At 46.2% G+C, this 18,158-nt stretch overlaps 7 protein-coding genes and 2 non-coding genes across 9 annotated transcripts; 4 read left to right on the plus strand and 5 right to left on the minus strand.

Moving 5' to 3' along the window:
* Positions 1 to 203: 203 nt before the first annotated feature.
* EDB82DRAFT_563206 (uncharacterized protein) lies at positions 204 to 1,568 on the plus strand (the record flags this gene model as incomplete). Its single annotated transcript, XM_025725913.1, has 4 exons — positions 204 to 353; positions 411 to 898; positions 950 to 1,014; positions 1,078 to 1,568. 4 exons carry the CDS (start codon positions 204 to 206, stop codon positions 1,566 to 1,568), a joined length of 1,194 nt encoding a protein of 397 aa, XP_025594464.1.
* Positions 1,569 to 1,795: 227 nt separating this feature from the next.
* On the minus strand, positions 1,796 to 1,867 carry EDB82DRAFT_t277. The gene has a single exon. It is a non-coding gene; the product is annotated as a tRNA-Arg (tRNA).
* Positions 1,868 to 1,949: 82 nt separating this feature from the next.
* EDB82DRAFT_580839 (major facilitator superfamily domain-containing protein) lies at positions 1,950 to 3,797 on the plus strand. Its single transcript, XM_025725914.2, has 3 exons — positions 1,950 to 2,277; positions 2,326 to 2,512; positions 2,555 to 3,797. Exons 1-3 carry the CDS (start codon positions 2,248 to 2,250, stop codon positions 3,679 to 3,681), a joined length of 1,344 nt encoding a protein of 447 aa, XP_025594465.1. The 5' UTR covers positions 1,950 to 2,247; the 3' UTR covers positions 3,682 to 3,797.
* An 894-nt stretch (positions 3,798 to 4,691) lies between these two features.
* Positions 4,692 to 7,051, plus strand: EDB82DRAFT_357063 (amidase signature domain-containing protein). Its single transcript, XM_025725915.2, has 2 exons — positions 4,692 to 6,220; positions 6,267 to 7,051. The coding sequence occupies exons 1-2, from the start codon at positions 4,828 to 4,830 to the stop codon at positions 6,764 to 6,766; spliced, it is 1,893 nt and encodes a 630-aa protein (XP_025594466.1). The 5' UTR covers positions 4,692 to 4,827; the 3' UTR covers positions 6,767 to 7,051.
* A 1-nt stretch (position 7,052) lies between these two features.
* Positions 7,053 to 7,853, plus strand: EDB82DRAFT_357064 (uncharacterized protein). The gene has a single exon (XM_025725916.2). The coding sequence runs from the start codon at positions 7,206 to 7,208 to the stop codon at positions 7,785 to 7,787; it is 582 nt and encodes a 193-aa protein (XP_025594467.1). The 5' UTR covers positions 7,053 to 7,205; the 3' UTR covers positions 7,788 to 7,853.
* Positions 7,854 to 8,719: 866 nt separating this feature from the next.
* On the minus strand, positions 8,720 to 8,819 carry EDB82DRAFT_t276. The gene has a single exon. It is a non-coding gene; the product is annotated as a tRNA-Leu (tRNA).
* Positions 8,820 to 8,937: 118 nt separating this feature from the next.
* EDB82DRAFT_518471 (uncharacterized protein) lies at positions 8,938 to 11,275 on the minus strand. The gene is made up of 4 exons (XM_065609038.1): positions 11,123 to 11,275; positions 10,941 to 11,065; positions 9,652 to 10,893; positions 8,938 to 9,606 (listed from the first exon to the last, which is right to left on the minus strand). The coding sequence occupies exons 1-4, from the start codon at positions 11,180 to 11,182 to the stop codon at positions 9,297 to 9,299; spliced, it is 1,737 nt and encodes a 578-aa protein (XP_065463632.1). The 5' UTR covers positions 11,183 to 11,275; the 3' UTR covers positions 8,938 to 9,296.
* A 109-nt stretch (positions 11,276 to 11,384) lies between these two features.
* On the minus strand, positions 11,385 to 12,676 carry EDB82DRAFT_542381 (uncharacterized protein). The gene is made up of 3 exons (XM_025725918.2): positions 12,403 to 12,676; positions 12,130 to 12,347; positions 11,385 to 12,072 (listed from the first exon to the last, which is right to left on the minus strand). Exons 1-3 carry the CDS (start codon positions 12,505 to 12,507, stop codon positions 11,472 to 11,474), a joined length of 924 nt encoding a protein of 307 aa, XP_025594469.1. The 5' UTR covers positions 12,508 to 12,676; the 3' UTR covers positions 11,385 to 11,471.
* An 800-nt stretch (positions 12,677 to 13,476) lies between these two features.
* Positions 13,477 to 17,188, minus strand: EDB82DRAFT_569895 (major facilitator superfamily domain-containing protein; the record flags this gene model as incomplete). The annotated part of the gene is made up of 9 exons (XM_065609894.1): positions 15,548 to 17,188; positions 15,276 to 15,279; positions 14,746 to 14,916; positions 14,555 to 14,690; positions 14,312 to 14,493; positions 14,203 to 14,239; positions 14,078 to 14,145; positions 13,641 to 13,852; positions 13,477 to 13,579 (listed from the first exon to the last, which is right to left on the minus strand). Exons 1-9 carry the CDS (start codon positions 17,173 to 17,175, stop codon positions 13,477 to 13,479), a joined length of 2,541 nt encoding a protein of 846 aa, XP_065463633.1. The 5' UTR covers positions 17,176 to 17,188.
* Between the last annotated feature and the right edge of the window lie 970 nt (positions 17,189 to 18,158).

The following is an 18,158-nucleotide window of genomic DNA, read 5'->3' on the forward strand; positions in this document are numbered from 1 at the left end:
CGGAACACCGAAACAGGTTTAGTTGGCTTAACATTTGCGTTCCTCGTATAGAGCAAGTCGTTCAGTTTAACGCCAGCTTCTGGCCTTTTTACCTACGACAATGCTCAGCAATCTGTATCTCATCGCTGTTGGATCTTGGGACACTCGTTAATCGCTTATCCTTATATCAACACTACGCAGCAGTAAAACGAAACATATCAGTCATGGCCGTGTCAAACCGTGGTCCCGAGCTACAACTTGTTGGTTACATACTGGCCGTGACAGCTTTCATCACGGTTCTGTTACGCGTTTTTGTCCGCGCATGCATTGTCAAGAGCTTTGGCTTCGATGACTGGTGTATGTGCAGTGCTCTTGTAAGTGGTTTACATCTTTAAATTTGTGTTATTTGCTAATGCATCGTGGTCATCCAGATCACATTCCTGCTATTTGTCGTTAGTGCCCTTATCGGCGTGCATTACGGTACTGGTCGGCACCGCGAGGACCTTGATCGCAAACAGTATCAAAAGGCGATGATGTATTGGTGGTGGTGCTATATATGGTACTGCCTCACTATGATCGCGTCTAGAGTCTCTATTGGTTACTTCCTCCTTCGAATCACTGTCCGAAAGCTCGATATCTGGATTATTTATTCCGTCATGTGTATCACTGTGTCTACAGGCGTTGTCTTCTTTTTCGTCACTCTATTTCAATGCTCGCCTATTTCATTCTTTTGGAACCAGGAACAATCCGGCCATTGCATCGATATCGAGATCATTATTGCCCTTACATATCTATACAGCGTCTTTGGTGTTATTTCCGATTTTACTTATGCTATCCTGCCGATGTTTCTGGTATATTCACTTAATATGGGACACAAGACCAAGATTGCTGTTATGCCTGTTTTGGCAATGGCCTGCCTGTTGGTTATTCATTCGCGCAAAGACTAACTATGATAGCTAATGTCTTTTAGAGCGAGTTCAGCAGTAGTCGTCCGTTTTGCGTTTATTAATGACTTCAAGAACCCGGACTTTTTGTGTAAGCATACCCAATCCTATCTTTCTGAAGATAAACACCACCTAACAAAGTGCTAATGAACAGGGGCCACCATTGATATCGCCATTTGGTCAACCACGGAACAAGGCTTGGCTGTGACCGCGGGGTCGCTAGCGACTTTACAACCTTTATTTCGATGGCTCGGCCACAAGCTCATTATATTGACTTCTGGTACATCAGCCATGCGCGATACGGATCAGCCTATTAGATTGGAAGAGGCAAAGACTACAAGAGAGGTTGGGAACAAAGGGAACAAAAACCAGGATGCTTTTGTCCTTGACACATTTATGCGGGACGATATCGATGATCACCTGCGGGATCAGGAGATAACATGTGCCAAACGGAGCGAAACAGACAGAGCGTCAATAGGAAGGACACTGACAGGGTGGGTGTCGCGTGGAAATGCGGATAACGAGAGCGAAGAGGAGCTGACTGGAACGCACCTGCATGGACGAGACACCTCGCGTATCACCGTACATACGGCCTTGGAGACTCAAGAGGACCGAATTCGAGAACGGAGGCCATCATGGCAATGATAGTATCTGGCATAATTACTTGTATCTGCATTGGAAGGCATCTATAGAATATCAATTTGCAATAACAAGCGTTCTAGATGGATCAAAGGGATTGCAGCGGAGTGGAGAAAGCTCGCAGGTTGCAAGTCGCGTTTTTTAATTAAACAGAATTAAAAAAGAAAAGGGAAAAAAGGAAAAAGTATATTAACACAATGGTCTTTGAGATCCTATGTCTTAGTGGGAATTCGTGATCATGCTGGGGATCGAACCCAGAATCTTCTGATTCGTAGTCAGACGCCTTGCCATTGGGCCACACGACCTTGTGGTTTCTGCACTTGATACTAGCTTCTATCACGACGGCTGGCAGAGCATCGCTTGGCTGTGTGTTGCCATTAGATGGACTGATATGTTGGGAAAGACACCATAATTGAGTTATCTGGCAGTATTTACGCATTCATCAGTATTTTAGCCAACCCTAGTAGATCTGCAGGTGATATGCAAGGAACTGTACCCCGCTAATGGAGATACTTAGCCACCTTCACTTCCTCATGTTTGACACAGAAAATGGAAGATTCACTGACGACAACTTCAACTGCTTATGCTGTTCCACTCTCTCGTCGCAAACAGCCGAACGAGTCTACAGCTAACCCTAAGCTAGTCGATATCGGCATGGGCAGCTTTCAATGGAAGATTTTTTACCATGACAGGCTTTGGATGGTTCGTGGATAATGTGAGTACCAGCTTCTATGTGTCTATTACCTTGCACTAACTTGTTCAGTTTTGGATGCAAGCTATAACCATCATTAGCCCTGCTGTCCGAAACGAATTCAAGGTCAAGCGCATCGCCTTCCTCACCCTCGCCAAATATGCTGGTCTCGTCGTCGGTTCTTCTGTGTGGCCCATGACAGCCGACGTTATCGGTCGCCGCTTGGCTTTCAACATCACGCTCCTCATATCTTCCGTCAGTGGATAAATCGGCGCTGGAAGTACCAACTTTGTCGCCCTAGCCATATTCGTTGCCTTTATCGGCGTGGGTACCGGCGGCAATCAACCTGTCGATAGCGCTATTTTCCTTGAATACATTCCCGCTACGCACCAGTATCTTCTTACAATGCAATCGGCCTTCTGGTCTGTTGGTCAGGCTGCCACTGCTTTGATTGCCTGGCCGCTTATTGCGGGCTACTCATGTAAACCTGACTCTGTTGCTGGCTGTACATATGGCAACAACTTGGGTTGGCGTTATACTTTCTGGGCTTTTGGAGGTCTGACTATAACCATGTTCCTTCTTCGGCTTCTCTTTCGAGTATACGAAACTCCCAAGTTCCTCCTCAGCAAAGGCAAAGATGAGCAAGCTGTCGATACTATCCAGAAGATCGCTGCCAGAGACGGAAAGACATCGTGGCTTATTCTTTCTCACTTTGAGAGCATCGATGCTGAGCTAAATGCCACGAGCACCGGGCCTACCGTACCAGTCACTACCCACAAGGACATCATCAAGAGCAGCCTGGACAAGATGACACCTGATAAGATCCGCGTCCTCTTCTCCACTCCTCGCACAGCTATCTCTACAACCCTAATGATCTTCCTCTGGTGCTCCATCGGAATAGCCTGCCCTCTCTATAATTCCTTCATTCCCATCTACCTCGAGAACAAGGGTATTGCCTCGGGAGCTAGCTCTACCAGAGGTGTGTACCGAAACTATGCCATCCAGGCTGTCTGCGGTATCCCAGCTTCTCTACTCGGTGGTTTTACTGTGGACCTCAAGGGCATCGGTCGAAAAGGCACAGGAACAATTGCTTGCATCTCAACTGGCGTCTTCTTGTTTCTATTCACCAGGGCCACCACCCAGGCTGGTATTCTAGGCTTTTCATGCGCTATCGCTTTCTTCCAAAATCTGGTGTATGGACTGCTGTACTCTTACACTCCCGAACTCTTTCCTGCTCCGGTTCGTGGCACTGCCAACGGTTTGGTCGCTATGCTCAACCGACTGAGTGGCCTTATTGCTCCTATGAGTGCAGCATATGTTGGGATAGATAACGACTACCCCGTGTGGATCTCGGCAGGCTTGTTTATCTTGGCTGGACTGATCTTTTTGGTCCTACCTTACGAGACACGAGGCCGTGCCGCGGCCTAGGCTCGAGGGAGTTTCTTTTTCTAGAACTACCGTTCCTTGATCGATGGTTAGATATTTTTAAGCTAGTACTCTACGAACAATGCAATTGGAAAAGTGGAATATATACCTACTTCTGCAACATGATTTTATGAAATAAATCGTGAACTCAATCTTTGTCCAGATGCATGTTTCCAACTCAGGAGTTCTCAATAGATTAAGTACAATGTGAACCATGGCTGCGATCTATTAGTTATTTACAGGCAGTAGTCGCAACACACAACCTTGACCGTAGTCACGACAGCTTCTTCCACGACCGAAGACGTTCTTCCTGGCCAATCTGAGGGATCTCACAAGTTAACACTCCGAATCCCAAGAATTAGGCTTTCGACAATCTTATCATCAGTAAAGAACCTTCCTGATGTGTGTTATTGGCTGATGCGTTGACTTGAGTAGGCCACTGTTACCAACTCCAAAATTACTTGCCATTATCCTGGAGCATCCCCGGCATAAAGCTACTTGAAAACATGCCGCTGACAAGGAATATTGTGACTATCAGGGCGATAGAGTAAATTTCCATCTATGTCTCTTATCGCAAAAGAAATTATCATTGGCATTTCTTGAATACCGCTGCGATATATGTTGTTCGCCGTTATTTTTCTGCTGGCAGGGATTCCCCTCATTTCGAACGTAATCTTTCCCAATCCCGTTAGCTGACCGTAGTCATGATAACACTTGTCCTGAAAGGGCCTATTCTAACCGCCGTCTTATCTCGCTAGATAAGTTCAAGGCTGTTGAGTGCATAAATTCGCCGAAGCAGGATCTACTCACCTATCTAGTAAATGGAACGAGGTAATGGATCAATGGATCAACGAAACAGCCAATACAGTCCAGTAAAATGTTCCCTGTATTGTTTCTAACTGTATGAGGGAATAAATCGGCACTGAGGTCAATACGAAATTCAGTGGCTGGGTTTTGGGTTAGGTAATAAGAACTGTTAGGCAACATTGGCCAGATTTCGGCAAGTTGGAAAATGACTATCAGCATTCTATACTGCATTTAGACTAATAGACTTACCATGTTTTCTATAAGTCTTGGGATTCCTCGATAAAGATGCCTTGTTTGTTTGCAATATAGTCCTCGCAATACTGCCACTCAAATTATACTACTATGCGATTTGTTTCGTCGCTGATCCTGGCCGCTTCGGTCGCGGCACAGGTTCTCCGCCCTCAAGGAGTATCCTTAAGTCTGGATGGGATTGACTATTTTGTGCCACCTACAGCACAAGAGGAACTCCCAGCCAATGCCATCCAATCAGTCAAGAGCTTAAATGCTTTTGTATTTGTTCCCGTCACAGTAGTTAGCAGCAAGGTCGTGCACAATGATCTGCGCAACCTGTTTTCGGACTGGAGACACAAAGACGACGTTTGGCAACCCGGTTTCTTACAAGCAGTTGTTCTTACAAATACCCCCAACTGCAAACCAAAGGACACGAGCTTTCATATTGGTATCCAGTCCATTGTCTCATGCTTGGACTCAGCTCGCCATGTTCCCTCCGGTCCTTATTTCTTGAACACAAATAGCGGGGAACTCCACCGGGCGTATCGACTCTACGATGACTTTTCTGGAACTTTTATGGAGTCTCTTCTTCAGCTACCAGACGGAGCCTTCCAGACTCTTTCGTCACACGCCCGAAGCAGCAGTTCCCTCACTATCGGGGTTCCGTCACGCCTGTACTTTACTCGCACAAAAGACAAGCCCTTGGCAGGTATTCGCGTTGGAGTCAAGGATCTGTATGACCTTGCTGGCGTTAAAAGCTCCCGAGGAAACCGTGCCTGGTATAACCTCTATCCTGCGGCGAACAAGACAGCGCTAGCTATCCAGAACCTGATTGATGCTGGTGCAGTCATTGTCGGCACACAGAAGCTTTCCCAATTTGCTAATGGTGAGGCTCCAACGGCGGATTGGGTGTCTTATCATGCGCCTTTCAACCCCCGCGGAGATGGCTATCAGGACCCTTCTTCATCCTCATCGGGTTCAGGAGCCTCGGTGGCATCTTACGAGTGGCTGGACCTCGCAGTTGGAAGCGACACTGGAGGTTCTATTCGTGGACCTGCTGGTAATACCGGAGTGTTTGGCAACAGGCCAACGCATGGCCTTGTCTCTCTGGAACATGTTATGCCTCTTTCGCCTACCATGGATACCGCAGGATTTCTGGCTCGCGATCCATACATCTGGGGAGCAGCTCAAGCCGCGATGTATGGTGTTAACTACACCACCTATACTGAGAAAAAGATGACATACCCGAAGACCATTTACGCTCTCAATTTTCCTGCCAACAACACTCCCAATGGCGCCATTTTGCACCGGTTTGCTAACGATCTCGCTGACTACCTCAATACGCATGTTACCGAGTATGATATCGATGAGCACTGGGCTTATGCAGGACCAAAGGCCGTTCGAGATTTGCCTTTGACTGATTTCTTGAACTTGACGTATTCAGCCCTCATCACCAAAGAGCAGATTTCTCTACTGAAGAAGCCATTCTTCAAGGACTACGCTGGTAAGTTAACTCACAGTAATTATTGTACTCGAGTTAACCATTCTAGCTGCTCATGATGGTCGTACTCCATACATCGACCCCTCTCCCCGCGTCCGCTGGGCATGGGGTGAAAGTCAACCAGATTCAATTCTCGATGATGCCAAGAAGAACAAAACTCTTTTCATGGACTGGTTCAACGAAAAGGTTCTCCCTAAAGACAAGGATCCCAAGAAATGTTCTTCTGCCATCCTTCTTAACCCTGAAAGCACTGGAACTCTACTGCGACGAGACATTTATCGTGACCCCCCTAAAGTGCCGTTTGGATGGAGTCTGAACAAGATGTCGATCTTCAGTGAAGCACCAGACAGCGTCTACCCTCTTGGAGAACTGTCATCTTTCAGCGAAATAACCAGGCACAACGAAAGTCTGCCGGTCACTGTTGACATCATGGTCGCGCGAGGATGCGATGGTCTCATTCCCAGGCTTGCTCAGGATCTTGTCAAGATTGGTGTCCTTGAAATTCCCAAGACGGGCAGAAGCATGGCTGGAGGAGCAGTCTTATTTTAGGTGCTGATCTATGTTTGAATGTTATTAAGTTTTGTTCCGGGAAGCTACAGATATTGATATGCGAGGTAGCTTTATTGTCTAGAGCTCCATTGCTACTGTTCTAACTTTTCATTCTTTGTACGCTTAGATATCTGTTGATCATTGCCAACTAACGTTATCTAAGCGCAAAATTCAATTAGATAAGAGTTTTACCTTGGAAATCGCCAATCCTTCATAATCACTAGCCGGATTCAGTAAATCTCACGGAGCTTAGAATGATAGACAGCTTATTAAGCCACAAGCGCTACGTATTGGATCTACTACCTTACGTTTACCTTGGATGAATATTTAAGGCGGAGTACCTGCGTTTATTTCTCAGAAAGTTCTGACTGAGCGTCAAGCAACTCATCCACCTTAACTTATCAAATCTGAACCCTTCTTGTCTTAACTATAAGTCATCATGTCGTCAGAACGTCGTTGGGATCAACGCCGCTTTCGCCTTGAGGAGTCGACAACTCTCAACAATGGCAAGCGTACAATTTTCATCGAAGCCATGACTCCGGGCACAACTGTCCCACCTCACTTCCACACCCGATTCTCAGAGACTTTTGATCTTATGGAGGGATCCATCTCCGTCTACAAAAGCACTCAACCCGACCTCGAAGTTCTGGAGTCTTCTGCCGAGCCACTCGAGGTTGGAAGGCCCCAGACCGTCCAGCCCAATTTATACCACAAGTACTTAGTCAGCGGCGATGCAGGTGCCGTGTTGCGAGTCGTTCTTGAGCCAGGTGATGCGGACTTTGAGAGGCTTCTGAAAATTATGAATGGTTTGGATGCGGATGGCAAGTTGAAGCAGATGGGCGATAGCTTGGTGCTCATGGCTATTGTTATGGAGCTTAGTGATGCTCATCTTATTGGTCCGGCTAAGGCTATGCTGGATGGTGTGAGGAAGGAGAAAGAGGATGAGATTGCGGCTTTGAGAGCTGAGTTATTGAAGGCTTATGACACCGAGGAAGCTTTGCATGGGCTACTGCATGGGTGATAGTTCTTTAGGACTTCACATCTACATGAGTAATTAACGACACAATACAATTCTATATTATCTTCGCGATATATCTCCATTGTGGCTTACACAATTACTTAACTACGAAAGACCTCAACATGAGAATGTACCTATCGATGGACAGTCCTGTATTCTTGTCTTACTTGAAAGAGTCTGTGATCTTGCAGCAGTTGTTCAGTCGCAGGGTTATCCTGCGGGCCAACACGACTGTTGCCAAAGCGGGGAGCGCATACCCTTGGGAGAAGAAGAAGCATTGAAAGTCGCCATCAGTGCTGACATTCCAGCTCCATCCATCCGCGACGCGTCTATGTCATCTGATGGTGAAATTCATATCACTATTGATTACGTCCAAGGACAACCTCTCGACAGGTTATGGCCCGAGATTTTGGACACGAGAATACACTTTACATATCAGTCTCCATCTTGCCATGATGAAATGATTCTCAACGACTACCTACTTTAAGCTCTGTATGAGGCAATATCACCGTTTGTGCGTGAAGGGTTCAATAGACGACTGTGAACTGACCATGGCGTTGTTTTCGAACAATGCGATCTGGCGCCTAGGAATACCCCGGTGAAAGACGGAAAAGTCCAAGGCTTGGTGGATTGGGAAGATGCTGGGTGGTATCCTGAATACTGGGAGTATGTCAAGTTCTTTCATCGCAATTTTGGCAAAGACTCCAAACAGCACGCTGAGAATATCTTTGATGAGTTACACCATGACGAGCTGGTTGATTACATCGCGATATCATATTGGCAGAACAGTTACTTAGTGAACTGCCAGCTTCCTTCAATCGGCTCTATGGAGCTAGGCTGATTTATTGAAACGCAAGAAAACTATAGAATAAAAAATAAAAGGATTTACCTATCTCTACTCAGATAGGCAGAGACACAACACCCAAAAAAGAAATTGATGAGACTGGGACTCGAACCCAGGAGGATTGCTCCACCAGGAAATTGGTGTTAAGGTTAACCTTAACCTGGCGCCATAACCAACTCGGCCATCTCACCGATGATTTTGTGGTTTCAAGTTGTGAAATACCACAGTATACTCTTCATAGCGCCTTACTGCTATACCTACAATCACTTTCAGTATGCCATTTAGCAAATTGCATGCACCCTGAGAGCTGCCATAGTTCCACGGGTCCATATATTGGCTGCCAAAGGTCGTCATAAGGTGCAGAGTTAATCATCTATCTAGGTTTATTCATAATTATTTTTTGGAAAGAAAGATTAACACTAAACCTCCCAACCATGTGAGACACATATACGGTATTAGTTACAGCCAAATAAAAAGCTAAATGTGCTTGGCATCAATACCTCTGGCACTAGTATTCCAAATTCTTTGTTAACTGGCTCTGTTGACATGCTAGAGAATACCTTGATTGCCTTGCGTGATAGTAATGGTCTATTAGTCAGAAGACCTTGCGCAAATTGCATTGAGCTTGTGGAATCGGAGAAGCACATAATTATATCCTACACCAGAGATTAGTAATTGCCGCTTCTGAATTGGCCAGGACATACTTTATGCTCTTGGCTTATTTCTGCCTGACTTTCTTCATATTCATTAGATTGGCCCCCTCGGCTGTGTCTTGCAGAGAGCGCAATATCGCATAGTGCAGAACAACCACTAACGAGTCTTTTTAAATCGCAATCCTCTCGATTCTGGTAGTCTTGCAAAAACTTTACGAATTCACCAACCCAAATGATGTTTAACTGAGCCTCCGAGCCTTTCGGGTCGGCAAGTGCGGCTGCAATAAGTGTCAAGGCGGCGCAAACAGGATAGCATAGGAATTGCCTGTTATGTCAGCATGTATGGGACATGGGTAAATGAGAATCGTACCATAAAACGACCAAAGGCTGCGGTGATACTCTTTGAAGCAAAGAAATTATAGCTCGAGCGCCCTCTATGGGAGTTGGTGAAACAAGACGCAGACTGGACCCAGAAGTTGGGGAATCCTGGGATCCTTGTAGACTATTACTGGCTGTGTGTATTCTCCAGGTAGCAGCATAGTAGGCGAAGTTGATCTCTGCAACACCGGGTACAACCATCCGGGACGCAGCCGTAGGTCGAAATTCCGACGGTAGTCTTGATAGCCAAATCGCTAGATCATTATCTAGTTTCACAAGAACCCGGTGCATCTCGCCATGATTGTTCCAGAGCGCTGATGCAGGGTGTAAGTGTCGACTAATTCTTGACTGAATCAAGGACAAGGTCGACATGTGCTTCAGCAGATTTGGACTGGTACCAGCTCCTATCATAGTCTCTTGGTATGGAAGGTCAACACCAGCCTCGCCAAATGTGGATGGGAGATCATATTTCATCGACGCATCGCACCGAAGCACGTGTATCAGCCAGAACATCCGCCTATATTTCTCCACATTGGTTATCTCCCCCGGGGCATGTACATCTTGAAGGTGTGGGCCAATGCATTGAGCGGCATGCGCAGCGGCGGAAAGTAAACCAGTAAACGCCATTGCGTCGGCAGTTCCCTTAATGAACAAGGCCATGATGAGCATCGCTCGACAAGATCCAATGCTGGCACCTTTGATCATGAGTTCCGGAAAGATAGCATATGCATTCTTGAAATATGCCCACGATAAGGGAAACAACTCTTTTATGGCCCTATTGTCGGCCTTCCATTGTATGCATATGGCGATGAGGGTGTTGAGCGTGGCCCAGCGGGTCGGATCGTCGTGGCAGTCGGATCGACCAGCGGCATACTGTTCATCCACAAGTTCCAATAACTCGTTCGTGTTGAATAACGGACGCACGTGATATAAATCCTCAAGGGTGTGGGATATAAACTGAGCTATGTATTCCCTTGATAATAGAGGAACAAAAACTTTCCGTTCGAATTTATCCATATGCTGTTGTGCGTGGGCGATAGTTTCAGTGATTTCATTCGGCCACGTCGATGTGAAAGCCTGGGTTACGCCGGTTGCTGTTACTGTGTGTATATGAGGTACGTCTTCACCATCACTAGTTCCCGCTAAAACGGGATTTTGATCGGGTTCCCGTGATGATCGTGGTGGTATTCCAGCATCCCGAAGTCGTCGCTCGAGAGACTGGATGTATTGCTTGCTGTCTGGTTTCAGCCCCGACATTCCGCATACCTTTTCATAACGCACCTTCTCCCCATACCTCTACCTTTTCGCTTATGGTAGCGGCATGCCATTTTCAAATTCAAGCACCTGTCACAGCTTGGTACTTTGCCGTCGCATCGTAACTTTTTGCTCCTACATTGGGCACAGGCCTGTTGAATTTAGACGTGTAGGAAATGATAAGGCCTACAAGGATTGAATCAACATACATTGGCAGTCCGCTTGTGCGTGGTATTAGTCCTAGCGGCCATCTTGCTTGAAGGCTCCATTGCGTATCTTCTGCTCCAAGTCTTGGAACTTTTCGACCAAACTGCAACCGAACGCGATCAAGGACTTTGCTGATTGAGAGTTTGAGGGTTCCACAAGTTTTCACGGTCTCCTCGGAGTTCCTGATGGAGGCACCCGGCAGCCACATGTACCCCACACTTAATTGGTAATCAGCAATGGAATTAAAATACATCCGAGCTTACGCGTTCACATTAAAATGCATGAATTGTAGTTATCTTGGCAACACTGATTTGTGTTCCATCCTCATTGCGGGCTAAGTTGACACTAAAACTACTGCCCATAGGCCTCGAACAGGAGATCTTTAATCTTTCGCGTCTTCACCCCGGGGAAGGCCTCGTTGAGCGTGTGCTCAGGCTTGAGATCAAAGGCCCCCTCAACAAACATGCGTTCGAAGGCAGCAAACATACCCTGCAGCATTTCCTTAGGGAAGAATGGATACACATGCTGGTGGGAAGGTAGCTCTGTGATTTTTCCCTGCTTGAGATCCTCAATTGAATCGTTCTTGACGGTGAACTTGACGCCTTTGGCTTCCTCGGCGTATTGCACGAACTGGTTCCATGAAACTTTGTCCCCGATAATGTACGATTCCTTCTCCCACGTCGATGCTCCGACGAGTAGTGCGACAAATCGTGCGATATCGAAGGTGTGAGTAAACGCCACAGGCTCGTTGCCAGATCCAGGAATGGCAGCAAAGTCGTTTTGCATGTCGACGACAAGGGCTAATGGGTCTTGATAAGACTTGACCTTGGGGGCAAACCAGCCGTCGGCAAAGAAGCCGTTGATCACGACAGTGTGCTCAAGTGTCGAGGTAGCTTCCAATGCGGACATTAGATTGAGCTTAGCCTGGGCGATAGGAAAATACGATGCAATCCTAGCCATCCAGCAGTTTAATAATCTTGTACCGAATCTAGTATCAGGTGGCACTTACTCGGGAGTGTACTTGATGCCCCAGAGACTAGGGATATATCTCTTGGTAGGTGCTGATTTCTCGGCGGCTTGAATCAAGTTCAGCTCAGCCGAAACATCTTGCAAGGAATTGATGGTAGATATGACAGTCTCGATATTGTTTGCCTCAAGCACGCCAGCAAGTTTACCAATATCGGTGTAGTCGACAGCAATGCTGCGGGTTCCTTGGATATCTTTTGCCTAAAAGCTGTATCAGATGATGTATTTTAAAGTATCGTATCATGATCGTGCTCACTTCTCGAGCCAGTACCACAACTTCGTGCTGGCCTTGTTCGACAATTGCTTCGACAATGGCACGGCCGAGCTTACCCGCACCTCCAGCTACAGCGATGAGAGTCATGATTTCGGTATCGTTAATGGTAAATGGGAGAATCAATTGAAAACTGAAGGATGAGAGGGGTGAGTGAATGTATGTATTAAGAAAGTCCAGGGCCTGGACATGCTTTTATACACAGATACCAGGGACGATTGCGACGTTTCGGCACTATAATACAACCGCCACTATGAGATTTGTTAAGCAGTGAATGCTTAGTAGGACTACCACTCGGTAGTAAAATAATTCCGAGGTACGCGTGTATATCTAAGCTCTTGACCACTAGTAGAATTATAATAAACTCTAATTCAACCCTTACTGCATCTTAAAGAGTGTGTTTTGCAGCTTGCTAATCAATAACATCTTGCCTGTTTTCTTTTCTTAACTATTACTAAGGATGGTTCTATAATATAGTTTACTGTATATATGACGGTTGTGATTCCTAAGCGCTGCCCGGTAATACCATTTAATGATAGAAGAAGCTCTGCGCGCTCGGAATTTTGGTTTCCTTCGCTGCTGTTATCCAATGTCGTGAGGTTATCACCGCACAAGATTCACCCAGAAGTGTTGAATAAGCTAGAGTGGCAGAGAAGTACAGCAGGGAGACCTACCAACTAGGCACAGGGCATTAAATAAATAGATATGAGGCTCCTGTACAATGAAGGACATTAAGTATCCAGTGTCTTGTACTTCTCGTATGCTTACTCTACGCCTCTTTTTCGCTACTTGCAAATACTAGCTATACCACCTGTTTCTTTTTCTGAGCCAACGGCAGTCGTATCATTTGATACATACTCCAGCGATCGTGTCCTAAAGATACCACTGTCCTGTTCTGGATCCGTGTTGCTGTGGCCCCTTCGTGATCTTATAAACGTGTGGGCTCTTTGCGTCAACTGCCGAATATTAGGCATGCAACCCACCACGACACCCATGCACAACTCGATATAAGCCCACATAACCGCTTTTACAGCTTCTGATAATGCCAGTCAGTCCCGGTCAAAGAAAGGAGATCTGTGCCGCTGAGCGTTTACCTTCAGCGTCTCTCGCTATTTGGTACTTCGCCAGATAGTAGAACCGGGTTCCGCTCGTCCCTACGATTCTGAAATTAGTCAGATTTTGCCTATGTGCAAGTAATGAAGATGAACTGTGAAGGTACTCACAAGATTCCACAGCTAAACATAGACATCACCCCAATTTTCTTGCGTAACTTGAGTCCCAAGTGGTACAGCTGTGTAAGAGGCAGTACGACCATCCAAATGTCTAATGTCATGCTGAGAATACCATGAGTCAAGTACAAGAGCTTGTCACTCAACACATGAGCATTTGATTGTGAATTGGTACCTCCCGTCCAATTCAACGAAATTGGATTCTTCTGAAGAAGCAACAAAATAACATATAAAACGGCTGAAGAAAGATTGACAAATTGAGTAAGCCAGACTGTGATTCTGAACTTGTGGTCTGGGAAGATTCGAAGGTAGAAAGCCAAGATTGAAGCCTTGACCAAGCCAAGCACGATAAAATAGGTTACCTGTTGAAAGAAGAACATCTACTAGATGAGAAATGTGGCCAGTCGCGTGAACAGACAATGATGGCTTACCTTAAAACAAAATACTAGCTTCTCATTTTTAAGTGTGCGCAGGTCACGACCAAGGCCATTCGAAACCACTAGATAGTTATCAATCAGTATGTCGGTTCAAAAAGATAGTTCGGATACCAACTTACTCAATTGTAGAAGAGCAACAAGAGGGAGGATAAGGAACTATTCCCTCTGTCAGCATACTACTCCATCTCAAATTCCAAGAGAATCATCTGCAACTCAAGTAAGACGTACCGCAGCAAGTGACATGAATGTGTCGTCGGCGCCCCATTCTGACTTGTAGAGGTACTTGGATGTTAATCTCAGAATGAAAGCTCCCAAAGCAGCACCAAATATCACCAAGCTCGAAGCACGCAATGCCAGGCTGCTATCTTGTGCAGGTATATCACACTTTTTGGCCGCAGCATCCAAAACCACTGTCACCAACAATTCTGGGTCAGCACGTCGATATTTTAAAGTCAACATGAGTTTCTCTACCTTGCGTCTCTGCAGCATTGCAATTCTCTCTCAGACAGGCACCTATTGCCCTGATGAATTCGGTATTATCGCACAGCTGCTGTTGCGATTGGTTCGAAAACTGCGACATGGAAATGATGTCGATCAAGCATTTCCCCTGTGTTTCCCATTAGTTGACTTGGAATTTACTTCCCTGGGGAGAGACAACTTACTCCACATGTTGGCAACGTCTCGATTTTCCGAGCTACTGCTATGTGTAAGCCAAGAATTGCTACGATAAGAATCGCAGTAAATTTTGCAGTTCTCATGTTGCAAACATGTTCAGCGACAAGCATGACAATGAGAAAGCCAAGAGGATCGGAGTACCAATGGCACGGCAATAGCTTTGTTTTAGTTTATTGACTCAGATAGCCAATATCTGGAATGCAATGATGGATATTGTGGCGCTGGCCAGTAGTCCGAAAGCGGAAAATTACTGAATCTGAAGCACCAGGAACTGGTTGTTCACGAATCAAAGGCCTGGGAAGTCACCAACTCCCTTGATTTAGCAGCGGCTTAGCTTGCATTCTGTATCGATCTGTATTGGTCGATCTACCAGCCTACTAAGGACAGGAACAGTCCCAGCCATCGTGCCTAGGCCCATCTATACCATTCCAGCACCTAACAAGTGGCTACAAGAATTTACATTGTTACCACTGCATTTGAGACAAGCCTCCGGAGCAGTTTGTCCTTTTTTGCTTACAGATCTGGTTGAAGGCATGACCAATGTCGCTAAATCCGACACTATAATGAACGAAACGGTGCCATTTCAGCAACATAACACGGTTTAGAGAACGTCATGGCGATCGCGTTAGGGGTTCGACAATGGCTGGTCAATCAGTGGCATGTCTCCGACCAGCCTCGTGAAATGAACAAGATAGATCTAACAAAATACGAGCTAACAGTTACAATCACTACCAGCTCACTGTCACATTCAGTATGCTAAGCAAAAAATAAAGTATCCCCGTATATCACTTCTTAACAGATTGCCATTTAGTGGACAAACTTCCCACAATTGCTATCGAGGCCAATCCTGTGATGAAGTACCAAGTCTGACTGAGACTCTTATTAACAGCAATAAGTACTGCCGTCGCGTCCGAAGCTGGCACACTTGCTATCAATTCGGTGAGTCCACTGTTGCTGATATTCCGTTGACTCAAGCTCGGTGCAAGACCTTCCAGGTTGGTCGATAGTTGGTTCGTAAAGATCACTTGCGCAATGGGAACTGTTACAGCTGGACCAAAGGATTGTGTGAATAGCATGATAGATAACCCAAGGGGAACATCCTCAGCAGGCAAAACAGTCTGCACAGCTGTTTGGGGACCAATGAAACCTATCCCATAGGCCAATCCCGACAATGCTGTGTAAGAAACGAGTCGTTCCAAGCTTGTGTCTATTTCGAACGTTGTGATGAGGCCAATCGCTATCGGCATGATTACCGAAGCCAGAATCATGAATGGCGTGTAATATCCAAATACGCTCGTGCCAGCTCCATGTATCAGTGATCCTATAGTTGCTGCGATGATAATGGGAAGTATCATGTAGCCACTCTTCACAGGTGTGTATCCACGCACGAGCTGATAGTAGGTAGGAAGGTAGTACTCGAGTACTACACCGGTACTGTTGATGCAGAACATGAAGATGAAGCCAGCTATGACACTGCGATGCTTCATCAAGCGAGGAGGGAGGGCAGCGGTCTCGCCGTTACGGGTCTGATTCAGGATGAACGCGATCGAGAGAACGGCAAATGTAGCTAGGGGTCCAATTACCTCACCGCTCGTCCATGAATACTTTGTGCCGGCCCAGGAAAACCCGAGGAAGAGGCTCGTGAGCGCTGGGAGAAGTAGCACGTTACTAATCAGATCGAGCTGGGCGACCTTTTCTTTGAGAGTCAACCGAGCAATCTCAATAGGCTTCTGCATGTCTGACAAGCAGAGCATGGAGGCCACGAACGCGATCAATCCGATTGGTGCGTTGATATAGAAACACCATCGCCAACTCAACAACTGGAGAGCACCACCAAGGAGCGGCGCCGCAATCGTCGCAAGACCTTCAGCCGCGCCCATCATACCCAAAAACAAGGGTCTTTGACGCAAAGGCGTCGACTGCACCACGATGACAAAACAGCCTGCGAACAAACCTGCAGCACCAAGGCCAGAAACGGCCCGACCCGTAACAAGCATAGTAGACGTAGCAGCAGAACCAGACAGCATCGATCCTGCTATAGATATAGCATTGGCGAGCAGGAACACGCGCTTCACGGAGAATAGTTTGTACGCCTTTCCAAATATGAATTGGAATGCGCAAACACAGAGTCTAAAGGCGGATGAGTACCACCCGACGTGTGCTACAGTGTGGAAATGATCTGTTATGCTCGGGACTGCAGTTGCTACTATATTCATATCCACGCTGCTCAAGATGAGAACGGCTGTTACTGAGAGCATGATGAGCCAGAGTTTGATTCCCTCTGGATGTACGATTTCGGGCTCGGTGATGATTCGGGTGGGTTCTATTTCATTTCCATGTTGACTAGCAGGATCATGGTCAGCTGAACGGGAAATTTGGTGAGTTGGAGTTTGATCAAGGATACTGAGTTCTGTCATTATAGTAGTGACATGAAAATGAAGTCGGTGGGGTGGGTATCACAATACTTCTACCGCATGGTAATCAGCTGCAATGTCACGTGCTTCATCCGATAAATCGATTTGTAATCTCAAAGCGCGTCAAACACGTTCAAGATCGAAGCCAGCCTAGAGTAAGCTAAGAGACATCTCGTGATATTTCATACAGGTACCCGAACATTGACAGTTCACAACGCTGCAGTTTTGGACATCAAGTTCTGGCAATATTTTCGAGAATGATATAAGAATAAAACCCTAGACCAATTAATACCTGGTATTTTTATGAAGTATTCTTTGCTATAGAGATACTTAACACGGGATACCAAACAAAGTCCCGTTGAAAAAAGACTTCGGTCTGTTACCCTAGACATCCACTCATCGTCAGTTTAGCCTCGGCTAAAATCAAGTTGATCTGGAACGGACACACGGGCAATAATACATTCCGACTCTCCGCTTATAGTGGACACTGGCTACAACCAGCTAATCAAAAGAGATGCCGTCTCGTACACAGCGGGCCGTCACGAACTTCCCTGTTGCGGTTAAGACTGGAGTTATTGGCCCGACGAGACGCGACCCGTTCCAATAGTCTGGACTCGATGAAATGCGGGTAACGTACCCATTGACAGTTGAACCAAAGTTGAGCAATGGAGACATATGTGGGTCATTTGCGAGGACATCAGACAGCCTATTTGGACTCAATTGCGGCACAGACTAAAGTTCCAAGACAAAGAAGCTCCTCTCAATGGGACGCTGTGTAGAACCTTGCCAAGCTTAATTATATCCAGTCAATCTCTGCATCTTGTTCCTTATTTATGGGACTTGTCGTATATATCAGTGAATTATGGTTGTTCTGGTGAATGTTGCGAAGATACGATCAAGACAAGGAGCCTGTCTTGAAAAACGGTGGTCTATGCATGCATGTCAGCTTTAATTTCCCCAGCCAAATTCGCTAGAGGTTAAATGCT

This window comes from Fusarium venenatum (assembly GCF_020744135.1).
Source record: "Fusarium venenatum strain MPI-CAGE-CH-0201 chromosome Unknown EDB82scaffold_4, whole genome shotgun sequence".
NCBI lineage: Eukaryota > Fungi > Ascomycota > Sordariomycetes > Hypocreales > Nectriaceae > Fusarium > Fusarium venenatum.

Coding starts and splice junctions, on each gene's coding strand:
- EDB82DRAFT_580839 (XM_025725914.2), top strand. CDS start 2,248: ATGACAGGCTTTGGATGGTTCGTGGATAAT. Junction 2,278..2,325: donor TTGGATGGTTCGTGGATAAT/GTGAGTACCAGC, acceptor TAACTTGTTCAG/TTTTGGATGCAAGCTATAAC. Junction 2,513..2,554: donor GCTCCTCATATCTTCCGTCA/GTGGATAAATCG, acceptor TTGTCGCCCTAG/CCATATTCGTTGCCTTTATC.
- EDB82DRAFT_542381 (XM_025725918.2), bottom strand. CDS start 12,507: ATGACTCTCATCGCTGTAGCTGGAGGTGCGGGTAAGCTCGGCCGTGCC. Junction 12,348..12,402: donor TTGTGGTACTGGCTCGAGAA/GTGAGCACGATC, acceptor TACAGCTTTTAG/GCAAAAGATATCCAAGGAAC. Junction 12,073..12,129: donor GGCATCAAGTACACTCCCGA/GTAAGTGCCACC, acceptor CTGGATGGCTAG/GATTGCATCGTATTTTCCTA.
- EDB82DRAFT_357064 (XM_025725916.2), top strand. CDS start 7,206: ATGTCGTCAGAACGTCGTTGGGATCAACGCCGCTTTCGCCTTGAGGAG.
- EDB82DRAFT_518471 (XM_065609038.1), bottom strand. CDS start 11,182: ATGGAGCCTTCAAGCAAGATGGCCGCTAGGACTAATACCACGCACAAG. Junction 11,066..11,122: donor CGCACAAGCGGACTGCCAAT/GTATGTTGATTC, acceptor TAAATTCAACAG/GCCTGTGCCCAATGTAGGAG. Junction 10,894..10,940: donor GGTAGAGGTATGGGGAGAAG/GTGCGTTATGAA, acceptor GAAACCAGACAG/CAAGCAATACATCCAGTCTC.
- EDB82DRAFT_357063 (XM_025725915.2), top strand. CDS start 4,828: ATGCGATTTGTTTCGTCGCTGATCCTGGCCGCTTCGGTCGCGGCACAG. Junction 6,221..6,266: donor ATTCTTCAAGGACTACGCTG/GTAAGTTAACTC, acceptor TAACCATTCTAG/CTGCTCATGATGGTCGTACT.